General features: G+C 40.9%; 1 protein-coding gene across 2 annotated transcripts in view; it reads left to right on the top strand.

Annotated features, from left to right (window-relative positions):
• Window positions 1–19,196, top strand: part of pappa2 (pappalysin 2) — a 110,826-nt gene that overhangs the window by 50,561 nt on the left and 41,069 nt on the right. For both annotated transcript variants that reach the window (XM_078172928.1, XM_033651483.2), the window contains exons 14-20: window positions 4,368–4,564; window positions 7,083–7,196; window positions 11,704–11,839; window positions 11,998–12,172; window positions 14,060–14,125; window positions 14,213–14,309; window positions 15,137–15,314. In XM_078172928.1, coding sequence (XP_078029054.1) covers window positions 4,368–4,564; window positions 7,083–7,196; window positions 11,704–11,839; window positions 11,998–12,172; window positions 14,060–14,125; window positions 14,213–14,309; window positions 15,137–15,314 — 963 coding nt within the window. The remainder of the gene's footprint in view (window positions 1–4,367; window positions 4,565–7,082; window positions 7,197–11,703; window positions 11,840–11,997; window positions 12,173–14,059; window positions 14,126–14,212; window positions 14,310–15,136; window positions 15,315–19,196) is intronic.

Raw genomic sequence — 19,196 nt, 5'->3', positions numbered from 1 at the left:
TGAGCTAAAATATACATGCTGGACCGTTTATCACAACATACAGCAGAGAACCTCAGATTACAGCGAACACACAGAGGGAGCGTGACTTCAGTCTCTGCCCAGGATGCCACTATTCTTGGCTGCTATATAAATGCTGTGAATATCTTATAAAGGTCCTTTAAGTCACATTACTGTCCACGTTTCCATTATGTGTACAGAACAATAGTTATTACCTTATACTGATCTACAGACCATCCTTGTGTCAGTTCTTTGCAAAATATCAAAAAAATTTGCAATCCATTTGTAAATGAATCCCATACACAGTTTTGAGAGCCAAGGGAAATGTTGCTCAGTCAACCCTCGGCCAGGTGGTTAAAAATGCAGTAAAAAGGACCAAAAACATGCAGCATAACATGGCAGAAGACAAACAAAGAAGCCACAGAGGGTGCCCCCATCATTTGTGATTCCACAACAGGACAACAGTGCTTTGTGTCTGCACCCTCGCCCAGTCTGTAGCATGCAGACAGGCCACAACAGAAGCCTCACAACATGGCACGGAGGGGAGTTTACCCAAAACACTCTATTGTAAACAGAGGATTGAAGACTGCCTCTGTCAACATGTGTTTTTGACCTTGACCCTCAAAAGTGCAGTGTGGTGGAGTAAAGCCAGACACACAGCATTCCCAGTTTGAACCTCATGCATGATTTTATTATGTCACTTAGTCATAATAGCATTTTATTGATGAATACTTGCTTACATTTCCTCTGACACTGAATATTGTGTTATATTGTGACGCCTCTCCTAACAGCCTCGTATAAATCGCAAGCCTGTCACGTCTTGCAAGTCCATGTCTCTTCAAGTGCCTCTGTTTCTCATAGAAGAGCTTGGGCTGGATGAGAGCAGGCATTAGCCACAATGACATGAGAAATCAGCTCTACTGTTGTGGTATGTGGTGTTCCTCCACAGCCTTTAAATTCATCCTCTGTATAAAGGAATGTTTGCCCGAAATGCTCCTCAGTCATCAGAAGCTAAATTAACTAAGAATGGCTTTTATAACATCCAACTCCATAAATATTCTGAAAAATTGCTAAGAAGATGTGACAGGTCAGCTGAGATGAGACAATATGTTAGTTGCTTCCTTTTTAGGCCATGTATTGTTTTCACTAGCAGCTGGATGGTACTGTAGTTAGTCATGTGTGGTGTAAGGGCTTGTGTTACGAGAGCTTGTTACAGGGCTAAAATTTCCATCATCCAGTCAATTTATTTGTCAGGGGGAAACAAGCAGAGACTGATCCCCCCCCCCCCCCCCCCCCCACTAGGGCTAGCCATGTCGTGACTGAAGCTATTACATCTCTTGTTTTACAATAAAAGACATCATGACTAGGAAGGAAAACAATTTGGCAAAAACAGGTTTTTACAAATTGCAACACTTAAAACCAATTATTCAGTTGTACTTCTTAGTCATAGACAGAGTATTTGTTTGGGTTTTCTTGCCACATTTGCTTGACCCAGTTAACTCCAACTATGCCAGATTGCCTTGCTTTGTTGTATTTATAGAATCGACTATAGATCTGCAGTAACCAGACCAACTACTTTTATAGTTATCTCGTCAAAGGACAAGCTGGATTTCTTAAAGAAGTGTCACTTTCAGGTTGTTGTTTTTTTTAAAGATTCTATGATTTATTTTTTGAAACTGCCCGATTAAATAAAGGTTAAATTGCACAATATGATTGCAGCATGTGGACCTCAAATAAAAAACAGATGGTCTTAAGAGTTAAGTCAAAGATTGTCAAGTCGTCCTCTTTTGTGAGGCTTGATAAATACACAGACTTGGAATTAAAAAGACTTAATCATTTTCACAGGTGTTTTCAAAGCAAGGGTGGAGTGTCTGGTGAGTTCACTTAGTGTAGTATTGCCAAATGAACTCGGGGTGACAATATGGCATTGAATTGTGTAGGCCCAATTGCCTTTTATCAGAAACATGTTTCCGTCGACTAATCGAAGCCAATTGTGCGGCGCTGACTCTCTGACACAGCTCTGTCTGTCTAACTTCTGCAGCTGTCCAGATGTTAATGAGGCCAAACATCTGAAGTGTCTTGATGTTGTCCGCCCTTTTTATGAATAGCCGCCGCATTACAAGTTGTTGTTTGACTCATGCTTCCCACTCTTTTTGTGATACACTGCTGTAGCACATTATGTCAATACCCTTACTCTATTACACATACATTCACTGCTCATAGCTTAGGTGCACCTGTGTTACGGTAAGTATAGCATATTTTTTTTCTTGCTTTAATTCATATATCATCACTTGCAACCTTAGTAAAATCTGAGATTCCTATGCACTTTGATCCAGAAAAAAATGCAGGACCTGAAGGCTAAGGAGCACATTCCATTTACCTATTTAATTTCATTTTACTTCCATATGTTTTTTACCATATACTATATTGTTTTTACCTTTTACTAAAATCTTAAAGCATCTTTGACATTTTTCCATCACCGCAGAGCTAGATTGAGAACATTGCTGGCAGATAACATGCACGAAATAAAACAATATCAAGACAGAGGTGGTGCCACCAAAGGGGGGCCAGGGGGGTTGTAGCCACTCTGACATAATTGCTGCACCCCACTGGCCAACCCTGGTGAAAATACTTGGATGCCAACATCATTGTCTTTAAGAGGCAGTGGCACACTTATTTTTTAAGCAAGTGAAGGTTGTGGTATCTTGTGAAACAAGACAACCTAAGGCATCCATTGGTAGCTACTATGCTGGCATAGATTGTTGGGAAGGGGGCTAAAAATGCTTCAAAATGTATTTAAATTTTGGCAACAACTGGCATGGCCATTTTCAAAGGGTCTCTTGAACTCTCACCTCAAGATATCTGAATGAAAATGGGTTCATTAGAGCTTTGTATGTGTCTTTTTGAAAAAAATGATAACCATCCTATTTGAAGAACAATGAATTGCCTAACATGTATACAGATACATAATACATGAAAACAGGATTGTTATGGAACTCAAATGCTAACTGTTCCCATATTAATCTATGCATATCAGACAATTAGAAACAGCTAGCCTATGTATTTCAACAGCATTATCGAATTCCTGAAATTCAGTTATGGCTTTTGGTTTTGGTTTTGGTGTGCCACCCCAATGTTTTCAGTGGCGCCATCTCGCCACCCCGTTGAAAAATTTCTGGGGGCACCACTGTGAAACAGTACATGAAAACTTGATCATGAAAGTTTATTCTTGACTTCTTGGAAAAAATTAGTTTGATTAAAACAGACTAAAGACGAAAAACAAGAAGATCCAAAAAAGTCAACAATAGCATTGACTTTCAAACTGTCAAATGTGCTTCTGCATCTCACTGAGCTGTGTCCATGACAAATGAGCACTCTATCCACTGATGAAGACCATGAGATGCGGTGGAAATCCTCCGTAACACATAACATATCTTCATATACCATGAAAAGCCTTAAAAGTTGGTCAGTAGTCTTTGTTAGGATGGCATTTTAATGATCATGTAATTCAGTGGAAACCCTCAAAAATGTATTTCCCAATATTCCCTCTGCAGATGAATTCAGTCATGCAGAAACATCTCCAAAAGAGCATATTTGTCCATCAACACCCTCAGAATCAACTGGCTGCCTAAGTGACAAAGAAGAGGCCGTCCTTGTTCTCTGTCACCTTCTTTCCTGTTTTACTGTCAACTGTCCAGTGCAGTGACAAAATGCCATAAAAAAATGTGTATCATGTTGCATTGAATTAAGTATTATTACCCTGGTGCTACTTTCCACCCACATGGACAGGTATTTGCTGACTTATTTTCCCCTTGCCTTGTTATTGAATTCTTGAGAGCTGGTAAAATTCTAAATTTATTAGCAGACACAATAATAGCAAAAGCAATCTTCCTGTCTGTATTTTTATTTTCTACTTGACTTGGAACAGTTTATGATCTTTGCTTTGACAGTTCTCTGTAACACATAATGCTGCTGTTGTTACTTGGTGACTTATAGATACCCATGGCCCATTGAGGTGCTTTTGGGATTGAACTAACTGGCCAAGCCACATATTAGGTTCTCTTATTGCCTATTAACATTACAAAATGATTGTGATCTTCAATAATTAATTGAAGTCAAAGTTCATTTCTTACCATAATTTACAGTCTGTTGACAGCACAGAGAGTCAGATATGGTTGAGCTGACGTGGCTAACATTAAAAGTGGCCAATGAAAATACAAAATAGATTTGCTCAGATTTGGTTCACTGACAAATAGATTTGGATGGGAGTCTAACAGTGGGGGATGAGTGTATACCCTGCCAGATTAAGAAACCAGGCTTTATATCTTTTCATAAATCCTCCTGCCTCATTCTCCTCTCCATCTCCCAAGGTGAACCCAGTCAGTGTTATGTTTTTGATGGTGACGGTGTGTGTGAGGAGTTTGAGCGGGGTTCCAGCGTTCAGGACTGTGGTTACTTCACACCTTTGGGCTACACAGACCAGTGGGCATCCACCGCCACTGCTTCTCATCAGGATCCCAACCGCTGTCCTGCCCATGCTGTCACTGGGGAGCCATCACTTACCAAGGTATGAAGTACGAACCACAGGGCACATAAAAGACTTCCAGATGACAATAAACTCCCCATGGAGGCCATTGTGGAAACCCTCAACTCTGGAGCAACAATGTTAGCAGCTGGCTGCATTTCTGTATGTATTTATCTCTGTACTGTTTTGGTCTGGGTCAGCCTGACATTTTGGCCGTAAAGTTGACCCAGTTTATTAATGCTCCTGCTTGCAACCAAAAGCAATACTTGATCAACCACCTAAATCCTCATAGAGGGCAATATCCAGAACCAGAAGGAGATGTACCAGAGCCTGTTCAAAATGTGCCTGTTCAGAACATGGAATTTGCCTAACCTTGGGTACTGCTGCTCTCCGCTTTCTTGAGAACTGCTCATCCAAACCACTTCTCACTCCACACTGGCTTCCTTGGGTCCTGCCATGACATAGTTGCGTTCCCTGGCAATGCTAGATTATAAGTGCCTTTTGCTCACAGATAGCTATTTAGGACCAGGCTATTTTCCTGGGACAAAAGTGTTCATTCTGAAAGTTGCATTGCTGATGCTTGAATTGTTTGAGTTTGCTACACTGTAACGTCTGCGGTCTCCGTCTCTTCATCTGTTCATGACATGGATGTATAGATAGAACTGGATATGGCATCCATTTCCGAGTTCCAAATTACCTTAATCTTTTCCATATCAAGGCTCATAGAGCAAGTGCAAGAGAGAGACTTCTGCCAGCTGAGCTGCTAACTTCTGGTTCAGCCTAAACATAAAACATAACATAAAAAAAGATTTAATTATGCGGCTCTGCTAGACATTAGAAATGTCTTCAGACCCAATGGATCAAATTCTAATAGCAAAAAAAACCAAAACATTTTGCAGGGGTTGTGACATTAAAAAAAATGTATCCACTCATTTATATACATCTGTTTCTAAATGTAAGTCTATGGAAAAAGTCTTTTTGAACCCCATGGAATCAAGCGACGGACCTGGAAGTTGTAATTCCATAGTTTGGCCACTGTGTCAAAATGTCTGTAAAGCCAGATGCTGTTGCTGAGGGTTTGGTTTTTGAGTGTGCTGTGGCGGGCAATGCAGAGCAAGCTGTACCCAGCATGCCATTCAATGGTTTAACAGTTAATAGGGGTCCCCTGTCAATACACTACACAATGTGTACATAATGCCATACTTTAAATATCTCCTACAGATGTCAAGAGCTTGCACTCTACACTGCGCTTCCTTAGGCCCTCAGCAATATGCCCACCAAGTGTGAAGTCGATTGGATGAACAGTTGTTGAGAAAATCGAAGGACAGACAGACAGAGACTCCTTCCATTTTAGTTAGATTACACTTTATTTTCTACTAACAGCAAGCTACAGTCAAGAGAAAGAATGGTTCTGCTGCTGAGCTTTGCCAGCCCTGATGCAGGGCCATTGTACCACTGTAAATGTCATAGTCCCGACTGGTTACACCAGGAAATATTGAAATATTGACCTGATAACAAGTGATGCTTTCTGCATCAGTTCTGGAGAATTCACATTAAATTCAGGACTTCTAATGGAGTGCAGATACAGTAAACTCCATAAAAATCAATAAATGTAAAATTCAAGATGAGAAGAGAAGAGCCTTGTTTTTAACAAGCAAATGTGAAAAGGGACTAAAAAAGGATAAGAAAGCTACACGGCAGAATTGAATTGCAAGAATGTAATGAGACGGTGAATCAGTGATTAATAAAAAAAGTATTTTTGTATTGAGAGACGGAAGCTGAGCAGTGGTTGGTAGGACAAGCCTGAAAAGGAATGGCTTTGCACATAACTTTAGAGGACATTTTGGCAGGACTTTGTATGACAGCACAGCAGCTTTGAGTACAGCACAGCTCCCTTCTTTCATTTTACAACTTTAGTACAAAATACATCGATCATTTTCCAGCTCCAGCTTCCCCTAAAAAACGTCTGCAATTACATGAGATCCATCACCGCTTCCAAATTATATCACAGTTTTAGAAATGTGCTCACATCACCCTTGCTGCTCAACACAATAGGTCAGTTGCAGAGTAGCTCAGCTGGGCAAAGAACATGATTTAAGCCACTTTTATCATGGGAGGATTGTTGGTGTCAGACACACTGGTTCCAGCATCTCAGAGCTGGCAAATCTCCCAGGAGTTTTCATGCTACAGTGTCCGTATGAGGAAAGGTGCAATAAACAAAACAAATCAAAGTGTCATGAATAAAGCCAGCATGGCCTGTCAAATGCTTCACTAGCAGAGACTTTGGGCTCTTTTCAAGGCACAAAATGGGCAAATAGAATTCATGAAATTAGCACAAAACCTGTAATTCAGATGATATGAAGATTATATGAACCTTCCATTGTTACCCCATGACGTGGAATATGTGATGAAACCAATAAAACCAACAAGATAAAGTTTTTACATAAAATATTTGTCACATTTAAAGGTCAGCTAAGGTCACATTACCTTTCGGATAAACAAAATTACCTACAGTTATGTACCATATAATTAGTGTGTATTTCCCTGGTTCTGTGTGAAGCTCTGCAGGTACCAGCACCTGGAGGTGAGTGAGAAAGTGCCTGCAGACACCTGGTTCCCTTGCACAGCCCAGTCTGACACAAATAATGACCTGGAACATTCATTTTGGCTGAAGGTACGAAATATGTGTGTGTGCATGCACGTATCTGTTTTCCCCTCCTCCGAATGTCTGTGGGTGGCTACTCTGTCTTCAACAGTTTCCAGCACTTTCCAATACTTTTTTAAATGGGGTTGAAGGGCCTCTTACACAGTCTGCTGGCTTTAAACCTCCACACACGCACACATTCCTAATGTTCTAACAATTGCATTATTCATATGAATCATTTTTTACTTTAATTACTCATTTTCCAGGACAACTGTGAATTATGGGTACTAATGATCTGTAGATGATTACAGTGACTAACCCTATACTTATTCTTTTTTTGCACTTGTGCATTCTGTGCTATTTTTTACCCAGTGCGTACTAATCAACAGAATCACTCAATAACAACCAGTTAAACTAATAGTGGAAGTGTTATACAATTAACTCATCATTCATAATTAAATACTTAAAAGGTTCACAAGTTATTCAAATACTGGCATCTAGAGGAATAACAGTAATTTTATAATCATAAATAGATCATAATGAATATATTATCTATAATCAGAATTTATTATGGCCTCAGAAAACGCAGAGCAACAAAAACATTAATTATCTAATCATTTAAAATTGATTCTCAAATATTACATTATCATTAGCTAATAGTTTGTTTGTGATTATAGAATAGAATAGAATTGATGATATTTGTGTTTTTTGTCAGCGTCGGCAGAGAATTACAAAAGCAATTAGGCATGATCGTATGCCTAATTGCCCTGCTTGTCTTTGCAGCACCATTATTCTCCAGCCAACAGTGCTTCACATAGATGTCTATGTGTCTGTATGTTTGTGTACTGCACTGTATTTGGACCTAGCTTTCCATTCCAGACCTGTGTCTGGTTCTCATATTTAGTTGTTTTGCATTATTTACTCTTTCCACAGCCACAGTTCCCACAATCAACTCTGCAGGTCCAGACTAAGCGTAGGCTAGCTGTCAATTTGAGTGATAGCTTCAAAACCTTGTCCGTCGTGCTCTGGGTTATAGGGTCCTTAACAATCACGAGTCTACATCTTTCCTTCCTCACACTCATTTATTCAATTTTTTCTTTCTCTCTCATCATTTCCACTTCTTTGTTGAATGACTCATCTTTCCATCCCCTGCTTCCTTTATGGATGCTCTCTTTATCAGGCACATCTCTGCAACCTCTCTGGAAGGCCGCCTTCACCCTAAAGACTCTTTCACCGTCTGAAAAGCCTTCATGATAACACCCATATCTGCCAGCTCTCCCTGAAACACCTCTCTTTCCTTGAAGTGTTCTTTCTGTGTCTGAAAGGCCTCCCTCGCCTTAAATATCGAGTCTCTACTCTGTCTGAAAAGCGTTCCTCAGCCTCCCTATCATATCCATCTCTGCCAGCTCTCTAAAAGGCCTCGTCTCATTTAACAGTTCTGCTTCTACATTTGGAAGCCCTTCCACATTTTCTAAAAGTGATACTCCAAAATCCATCTTTTGAGTATGAAACACTCACAGTCTGTAGGCTTGACAGGTGGCTGTGAACAGTTGGAGTCCCATCACAGGAAACGGAGGCCAGGGTTGACTTGGAATCACTGCAGTTACATTGAATTTCAGTCTTAACACAATTACTATAGCGGCCCTGCAGCATAATGTGCCAGCACCCACCTCTTGCTTTTCCTGTGACAACTCAGTGGCCCCCCTGACAAATCTACATCAGACTTTTTTTTATTTTATTTCATTTATTTATGTTGAATCCCCTGTTTTCCTAATTTGTAGTGCCCATTTTTTTGTCACTACTAATAGCAGGGGAGGACTCCAGACAGACATGTGCTACTACCATGACACAACGCATTATCAGCCACTTTTTTAGCGGCCACGGGGAGCTCCACAAGAGCTTCACATAATCTCTGTCTCTATCTCACAAAAGCTCTATTTCACACTGTGCAAGTCACTGACCAGTCAGAAGGAGTTGCTAGTACAGCGCCAAGGACAAGTGCCAAGAACACAACCATGAACCACTATGTTAATAAGGAAGCACAAGCAAGAAGGGTCAGGAATCTAACTAGAGTCAGTCAGGTCTTCTCTATTTATAAACAATTTGATTGCCAAGTTGAAGGTATAATGCAAGAATGAAAAAAAAAATTAACTCACATTAAAGGATAACTTCGGTATTTTTCAACCTGGGCCCTATTTCCCCATGTGTACGTATGCGTATGATTCATAGGTACAACTCATTCTAAAATTGGTTCAGTATTGAGGGAGCCGGATGCAGCCGGAAGCCGCGAAACAAGCTAAAACGGTAACAGGGGCAAATGCGTCCCGTATAAGTTTGCGCATTAAAGGTGCTTTTTTTCGCCACTGTCTGGTTCAGATCGCCAGTGTTATCTCTGTATATAGTATAGTAAATGTTTACCTTACCTCTGGACTGTGTGTGACATCATCTCGCGAGAGCTTTGCTCCACTGTGTCTGTAGCTCTCTCTACTCGTGGGACAGCCGTTTTCTTGAGGAAGAGGTGTTTTGGGATTGGATGTCTTCTCTTCTTCGGCTGGCAGTAGTCATCTTGGGAGAAGTGAGCACTGCAGACCCGATGGTCTGCAAGGCGCAGTGTCTGGACAGGAGTGTTAGCATCCATTTGTAGCACAACTAGCCACAACTTGTCACGTGTTGCGTGACATCCTGTTCTTGCAATTCGGATAAACACAAACACGAACCATTGTTTTCAATCGATGCAGTAAAACTCTAAGCTGTACTCCGGAACAACCAGCGCCACTCGGAGCGGCGCTCAGCATGGCTCCTTGTTTTCTTCTGGCAACAAGCAAAGCTCTTGCGAGATGACATCACAGCCCAGAGCAAGTGAAGGGTAAGGGAAACGTTTAGTATGCTATTTACAGAGATAGCACTGGCGATCTGAACCGGTCAGTGGCGAAAAAAAGCACTTTTAATGCGCAAACTTATACGGGACGCATTTGCCCCTGTTACCGTTTTAGCTCGTTTCGCAGCTCCCGGCTGCATCCGGCTACCTCAATACTGAACCAATTTTAGAACGAGTTGGACCTATGAATCATACGCACACATACACATGGGGAAATAGGGCACACATTTGCCGTGTTACCAAAAATTGAGCATAGTGTTAATTCAGGCAGGACACGATGTCAAGCTCAGATCATATCCCAGCTGCATCAGCTAATCTCAAACAGCCAATCAACTGATGGAGCAGCTGATTGATGGAAGGGAGTCAGCTGATTGATCACATGGTTCCTGTCTGTGCAACCAATTGGCGAATCTCATTCAGGGCACCATATTTAAACTGTTCTGGCCTGCCCACTGTTGCTACTTCCCCTGTAAGCCGCTTTGCAGCACGCCTCCACCCCAGCTCCTCTTTTCCTTGCTGTGTGTGACTTATCAATGTCATTTCCATTTGTCATTGATGCTGGCTCTGTTCTGTTCCTGGGGAGGGAGGGGGGGGTCTTTGCAGCTGCTCTCCCTGACTTAGGCTTTCCCTGTAGGTGCATGGAAGAGCAGGGAGGTTTCCTCGTTTGCACGTTGAAGGGCAGAGAGATGTGCTCTCTCTGCCTTAAGGATTTCTACGTAAGCGCATGGAAGGGTGGAGATGTGTGCTCTCTCCGCCTTAGGCTTTCCACATAGGTGCGTGGAAGAGGCTTTCTGTGTAGGCCCTAGGAAAGGCAGAGGGGCCCCAAAACAGAGCCATAATGCCAAATATAATTCTGCAAATGGAAATAAAGTTTTCTTTGACTAAAGCGTTCCTGACTGAACTGTATTTTTATGTACATTTTGAAGTGTAGCTGTATAGAGTTGTACTTTTGCCTTTGTTGAAAAGAGTCGTATAAGTTTTGACATAGCAAACATTTAACTTAACAATTTAACTTACATGACTGACCAGCTGTTTCCACTGTTGGTGTGAACCAACAATTTAGTAGCTGACATAAAAGAAAACTCAAGCTTTCATTCACCCTTCATTATCCGTAATCACGATTAGATACTATCACTATCCTATTAAAGGTTGCGGGTTTTGCATGTTTTATTTTAATGTATTTCTCTTGTAAAGCACATTGAACTGCCTTGTGTATGAATGGTGCTATATAAATAAAACTGCCTTGCCTTGCCTTGCCTTGCTGGACGCTGGAGCCTATCCTAGCTGACAGAGGCGGGGCACACCCTGGACAGGTCGACAGACTATCACAGGGCTGACACATAGAGACAGACAACCGTTCATGCTCATATTCACACTTATGGGCAATTTAGAGTCACCGGTTAACCTAACCTGCATGTCTTTGGACTGTGGGAGGAAGCCATAGAAAACCTACACTGACATGGGGAGAACAAGTAAACTCTTCACAGAATTAAATACAAATAAAACTTGCCCTATTAAAACAGATTCCTGAAGACCTTGTTGATGGGTCAGATGGCCGAGGCAACTTTTTTGTTTCCAGTTCACAGCCTCTACTTCTTCTACAAGTCAACATACTAACTTCACAGTAGGACTTTTTCTTTGTTTTTCTTGCAATGACAGGTGGGATTTGTCTATCCTGGAGTGGCAGCCTCTGTGATGGTGTACCTGGCTTCAGATGGGTCATGGTCTGGAGAGCAGTGTCGGAGGACAGCCACTATCCTCCTGTCTGATACAACTGGCAAGAACCACTCACTAGGTACTTTTTACTCATATTGATTTGTATGTATTGGGTTGTTTTTAAAGTAAGATAAGTCTATGTGATAAAATCAAACCACAGAATGGGCAACAAAGTATAAAAGACTGTTGGTAAGGTTACAAAGTAAAGGACTACTTGAAACCTTTCCATCTGCCTAGGCACACATGACCTCTCATGCCATCGGAACCCGTTGGTGGTGAATGTGACCCACGACCTCTCTAGACCCTTCTTCATCACGGCCGCTGTTATTCTCCTCTTCTCCTCCCCGTCTGTGGCAGTGGGAGGCGTGGCCCTAAGAACTTCCTGCCACTTCAGCACCTTCGCCCTGACCGGGTGCGCATCAGAGGGTGGGCTCTCCCACATCTACCTACTTAACACACACACGCATGCTTTCACACACACACACACACACACACACACACACACACATAGCCTGTCACTAACTGTGTCATACAGTGCCTGAAATATTTAAAGGTACAGTGTGTGAGATGTAGGGGGATTTTGTGGCATCTAGCAGTGCAGACTGCAGATTGCAACCAGCTCAAATTTCCCTGGTAGAATTCCTTTAGTGTTCATTGTCGAAGATAAGCTGCTAGACTAGCACCTGCTAATGCATGCTCACCTTTTTAATACAATAATTTAAGATCAAGAAATTCAGGAGATTTTTACTGGGAGCTGAATTATCTGCAGAGGTCCCTTCCTCTTCAAAACAAACAGACCCGTAATTTAAACTGGTAAAATTGAACAAAGCAGTTTCATGTTGTGTTTTTCTGACTGTCTCATCGCAGATGGGCTCTTAACTATGGTGGCCTACGCGAAAACTTGAATGGCCCTATCTAAAGCCCTTGTTTAGTTTGTCCATTCTGGGCTACTGTAGAAACATGGCAGTGCAACATGGTGGCATCTCCATAGATAAGGACTCACTCCCAATGTATATATAAATGGTTCATTCTAAGGTAACAATGTTATTTTCAGATGATTATACACGAAAGAAAACATAGCTATTATATTAAATTCAATTTCTGTCAATATATTCCCCTAAATCGTTCACACTAGACCTTTCATATTCTCATTTAAGCAAAGAAAAATTTTGAGTCTAAATTCAAACATAAAACAATATATAAAATGCGTATTATCAAAGGAATATGCCAAGTGTTTGGGAGTTTGACAAACTGGTTTTAAAAATAGAAAAACAGAATTGTTTTGGTGTACCGTCACAGTAGTCCATGCTAAAAAGAAAAAATACTCCATACCCACAATGCAACTCAACCATTTAGCCAGAGCTCTAGATGGGTTGTGTGGCTAATTGAGCTACTAGCCTCAAAAGAGAGATGGAGCGAACTACAGAGAACCTCACTTCTTTCTAGCTCCACAACTCCAGATTTTTAAATTTGTAGTCTTCAGCTCAACTCACGCTGACTCAGGTGACATCACATGAGGCAATTTATCAGATTTCATGCAGCCCCCTTTAGAGTGACAAAAGGACTTATTAAACTTTTTTAATTATATATTTATTAACATATGCAGTAATATTACCGAAGACCTAGAATCAAACTTTGAGATGTGAAATTGGTGAAGTTTAGTTTGGAACCACACAGGTCTGCGAGCCCATGTTTATTTGCTCTGGCAGGTACATCTTGCCCCCTAGTTCAGACAGATTTGTAGCCGACCTGGCCTGGGTCAGGCCAATCACAACCGTTTACCTAAGGTTTGATGCAATGACTGGCAACTTGTGGAGCCTTCATGCTTATACATAATTTTTGTCATTCTTGGCTTGAGCACCCTTACGTCTGGGACACTACGGCAAGCATAAACCAAATGTGTCGAAAGGCATTTTGATCAGCAGGTGTTTATAATGCCCTTGGTAATCGATAATGAACTGAGAAGGGTAATGCCAGGGCAGTGGAGTTCATCTTTACAGTGTACACTATAGTAGGAAAAAGCGTTTGCAGTTTTTTTAAACATAAAGATGTATAAAGGATACATGTTCAGTCTTGGCATTAGCAAGATCCACAGGATGGTATGCTATATTTTTTTTGGTGAACTGTTACCATAAAAGGTCAATTTCAAAACTGACAGTCTCCCTAACCCTTGGGGTATTCATTTAATTTGACTGAATTTGCTTAACTGGAAACAGTGAAGCCTCCTAGTTGCTTGTCTCTCCCTGCCTCTCATTCCTCTCCTTTTCCCTCTCCCATATTCTCTCCATCCCTGAAATAGCTGTTTGCGGCAGCCGTGTCAGATGGACAGCTGCAGTCCTCCCCAGTTAGAGCATGCCTCTGTCAGGTAGGCCCTTTGAAATGAAACACTGAACAATCAGAGAGCTGAAACAACAAACAAAAGAACTATCTATATATCAGTGTGTCTCTGTAGGTGTACAGGAGGAGGGGAGTCCTCTCACTGCTCTGTTCAGTGTCACCGTGGTTTCACTATCTCTGTCCTCAACAGCAAGGGAACCCAACCACACCAGGTACACTTTGTTATGTGTTGCACTGCTGAAATCACATCATAAAATGTTCTTTTACTGCTAAGTTATATTCCAGTTATTTACTGATAAAAACTATGCATTGGGATTTAACAGAGATGTAGAGGGGCAGCACCAGGGTTTCAGGAGAAGGACAAACATGACAGACATAGGGCTTTACGTATTTTCATCCAACAAATTCTAGAGTAGTACTACAATAATTTGTTCCACTATTTGTAACATTTTGTTTTCTTTTACTCACTCAACATTTGTGGTCGCATCCACTTTTGCTTCCAAAAATACTGGGGTAACTCAATTACACCTCCTTGGAGTGATGAAGGAAACCAAACAGATTTTATGTGCTCAGTTTCACAGATGACATGGCATGTCAAAGAGGAAGTCCAAGAAACTGTCTCCAGAATTCAGACAGAATTTTAGGAATCATATGGGTAAATGCATGAACTCTAAAAGATGTATTTTAGGGAACTAATCAACAAAACCACTTCTAAACATTACAGAGGGGCAACGCAAAGGCTTGAATAGGCTAATTAGATTGATTGTTAAGGTCCTGGCTAGATCTCATAGGTAATTCGTTAAATCAGTTTTACTTTTTTAAATTTTGTGGTTACATTTTTAATACTTAACAAAGAAGATTTGATAAATACCTTTAGTGATATTTTGTATAATTAGTAAGATGTTTGAAAAAATAGGTGGCTTGTTTTTCTGTATCATCAAACCTTAAAAGGCATGTTTACAGGGCTTGTTGGCCACTTTTCCCTATTCCTTCTTGAAATTTTCTTTCTTTCTTTCTTTCTTTCTTTCTTTCTTTTCAGAGAGAAGCACACCTGCAGTGTTTCCATGGTTCGTGGGATCGTGTAGTTAGCTGTCAGCCTGTAGACTGCGGCCTGCCCGATCAGTCTCATGTCTACCATGCCATATTCAGCTGTCCCTGGGGAACCACCTTTGGCAAACAATGCTCCTTCACCTGTGGATCACCAGCTATACTACAAGGTAAGTCATGGATTTGTCTTTTTTACCCTATTCTAGTCCAATCTGTTTTATTCTACTCTCGTAGTCTAGTCTCTTCGTTAGCTATTAGTGTATTCTTGAGCGATTTTGTAATATGAACTTTGGACAATGTCCGGGGAAGTCCGGATGTTATCTGGAGGTTCCCTTTTACATGTGTAGCACACAACAGGAAACTGTCCTTGTCAAAAGTGTTTTCATCTACCTCTCTTTGGCGAGAGGTGGCACCAGGGTACAGCTGTCCCGTAGCCGGGTCGTGATTTGGTCATAATCAAAGACACCTCCAGTAGATCCTTGAATTTGTCTGCCAATTTCGGCCTTAGCTCTCACCGCTTCTTCACCCTCAAATGTTTTTTTTTCTTCCGGTTTTGCACTAGCCGCAAAACAGAAACGTCATTAACATGTTTGCTCATTGTGAGTTCTCTGAAAAATGAGCCGCGCTATTCACACATGGCCTCAATTGGACATTACGTAGACTTTATACTAGGAAGGAGGATAGAAGATAAAGTACGGTTAATGTCTGATCCAGCTGATTTGTACATTTGTGTTCTCACATACAGCTCCTTTAGGGAATGTCAACATCAATGGATTATGAACAAACAACTGTAAAATACATGGTCACACTTAATAACACCTTTATCAGGCTAACCATGCAAAGACGAAATTTTTAGGGCTGTCAAACAAAAACTGCAATGAATCTCTGAATTTCAATAGTCAATCACGATTGTTAACTTTGAATTATTTTGCATTTCAAAACAGTTTTGAAGTACTTTGCAATTAAATGAATGCAAAGAACTTTTTCATAATCTTGACTTTTAGATTTAGTTCTTTCATATCAGTGCTGCACTGCTACACCAGTGGTCACAACATGCCAACCTCAGTCTCCGATGATGTTAACTGGTCTGTAGTCAGTTTCCACCCATTTGGCAAGCACTGTAGTTAACTTCTTCAGAGTAGTGTTTTGTTGGCTATGGTGATGCAGTTGCCCGCTGAAGTCTGATTAGCTGCACCACCAAGTTGCATAGAACTTTTGTCAACTGAGCTGTCTGGGAGTTTTTTAAAGGGAACTGTGGCATTCAAAAGCACAGTGGTGTTGTTATTTTCCATCTCTGCGGCAGCAGGCTGCAGGAAGCCCCTGTGGCAGCTTGACTACAAGCGAGGGTGCATCAAAGGGACAAAGTAGCAGCATGCGATTAACATGATTTATAAAATATATGCCTAATGTTAAGATCTTAATCATATCATGATCAACACATTAATGCTGACAGCCCTACTTTTTTTCAAAGGTTTCCAAAACAATTTGCCTTAATGCCTCAAGATTATGATACTGTTATTATTTATGGGCTGCTGTTTCCAATGAGATCAACCAAAATTCTATGAGTTTCAATCAAACCAACAAAAGAGCCATTTAGAATTCGAGGAATCTCATTTGACGATATACTTCTTGAGTTTCTCATAATCATTCACATTACTTAATAATAGAGGTCAACAATGGGACCAGTCACTCAATAAACAATTGTTTAATGAATAGTTATGACCCACCTATTGACACTTAGAGCTCAGTCTAGTGAACAGTCAAACCACAGCAAGATGCTTCCACTAGTCAAAGTCCATAAAATGAAATGGACATTAAACCTTGATTTTACACAATTATTGTTTAAAATTGGAGGCCTGTTTTTTACAGGGTGCATCGTGTTATAGTTAAAGACAGTATTTAAAACAAATTAGTTTGAAAAACAGCTAAGACAAGGGGAACTAATCCACAGTGCTGCAATAAAATCAGAGTGGAAATGCCATTTACAAAATCACAACCATGTCTTCTCTCAATGAGCCTCGCTCCTCACAGTGCTTCTGTTTGCTTTATGGCCTTTGAATGTGGATTGAAGCTATTGAAATTCAGGATGTAAACTGAGAAATCTACACGGCATATTCCAGTTCCCTTCACACACACAGCCTTCTACTCAGATGTCCACAATGTTTATAAAAACAGGACTTGCACCATAATGAGTCAGAACAAATATTGCCCGTGGCAGCCATAATTAGGAGTACTACCACACACACCGAGATTCATAGGTACACACTAAAGTAAAAAAGCATTACCCCTCTTTGGTAATGCAAGTTATGCAATGCAGTATGCTTCTTGAAGTGATTAGATGGAACAAGCGTGATGTCCACACACTTGTTTGTGGTCGGAAAGCCACAGTGAATGCTCAAATGTCGTAGTAGAGTCAGCAGTTAGACCCATGTATTCATGATCTAAATACAGATTGCGCAGAAATAATTCTATTTGTGGCTTTTGGTTGAGTGAAATATGTTCGAAGGCCATCATGCATCACTCAGCAGTGAAAGCACACTGTGCAGTTCACAAGACTACACAGCAGTACAGCTGTGATGGATTTTGATCATCACAGCACAGTGTTTAAATAGCTTATAAAAATGTGATGCCATGTTAAAGATTCATTACATTTTATAGACCCATTAAAAATTGTGAAAGGTTTAGGGTGTTATGATTATCCACACATACCAACACTCATATGCTTCATGTGAGGCCATACATAGAAAATATTAGCTTTGGGCAACGTTGAAGATATAGTCTCCTTCTCATAACTGTATAAGACAGAGCCATGAAACGAAACCAGAATGTTTAGTGGGACAGAAATGAATCCATGACCTCTTTGTGCTTTTCCCATGTACATCTTTGGGTTTGAGTTGTATCAAACAGAACATATAACCTCTATAAACTGATTTTTTAGTAAAGCTAAAAGGCTACGCACCTCTTAAAGGAAGAAATTTTCCTCTGACATGGAAAGATGATTCCATGAGCAACGCATTAAGGGGTTTCCAGGGGTTTTGCTGCTACAGCCTCACTGGGTCTGGTATGCATACAGATATAGGTAGATATGTATTGCTGTGTAACTTACATTACTAAAGTACGGTGGATGATAAGGGCTAAACTGGTGCACAGTCAGACACAATGCTTATTCAAAAATACATAAGAAAATCCAAATCAAATACAAAAAGGGAACGGTGCTACAAATGAAAAACTGTGCTACAGAAATACAAAACCAATGCATTAATAGCAAACATGCTACAAATACAGGAACAATGCCAAGTCAAAATCACACAAATCCCCGAAAACAAATGCAAACAGTAAAACACTGCATATTCTGCCTCTAGGGGGAGCACTGAGTAAAACAGCTCTACTTTTGAGCCAAGACAGAGAGAGACCATACAATTCTAAACAAACAACAGATTCACACACTTTGACTATGTTAAACTGTTGCTCTTTTAGAATTTTATAAATGACAAAGGCTAAATGTAGAAACAAAGACATCCTTTTTATGATTTCTCTTTACTCTATGGAAGTATAAAGAGACCTGGACACAGCATTGGAGGCAGAGCCTCGTGCATTCTCCTCTTATGAAAGTTGCTGAGTGATAAAACAATTTAATCGTATAACTCTTCAGGACTGGGGCGGCACGGTGGTGTGGTGGTTAGCACTGTTGCCTCACAGCAAGAGGGTTCCTGGTTCGATCCCGGGTGTGGGAGCCCTTCTGTGCGGAGTTTGCATGTTCTCCCCATGTCAGCGTGGGTTCTGTCCGGGCACTCCAGCTTCCTCCCACAGTCCAAAGACATGCAGATTGGGGACTAGGTTAATTGATAACTCTAAATTGTCTGTAGGTGTGAGTGGTTGTCTGTCTCTATGTGTCAGCCCTGCGATAGTCTGGTGACCTGTCCAGGGTGTACCCTGCCTCTCGCCCGATGTCAACTGGGATAGACTCCAGCCCTCCCGCGACCCTCAAGAGGATGAAGCGGTTAGAAGATGAATGAATGAATGAATGAATGAACTCTTCTAGACTTTCTAAA

The sequence above is a fragment of the Epinephelus lanceolatus genome, chromosome 12 (genome assembly GCF_041903045.1).
Source record: "Epinephelus lanceolatus isolate andai-2023 chromosome 12, ASM4190304v1, whole genome shotgun sequence".
In the NCBI taxonomy this organism is placed as follows: Eukaryota; Metazoa; Chordata; class Actinopteri; order Perciformes; family Serranidae; genus Epinephelus; species Epinephelus lanceolatus.
Note: the sequence above shows the minus strand (reverse complement) of the source record. Positions and strands in the feature narration are given on the sequence as shown.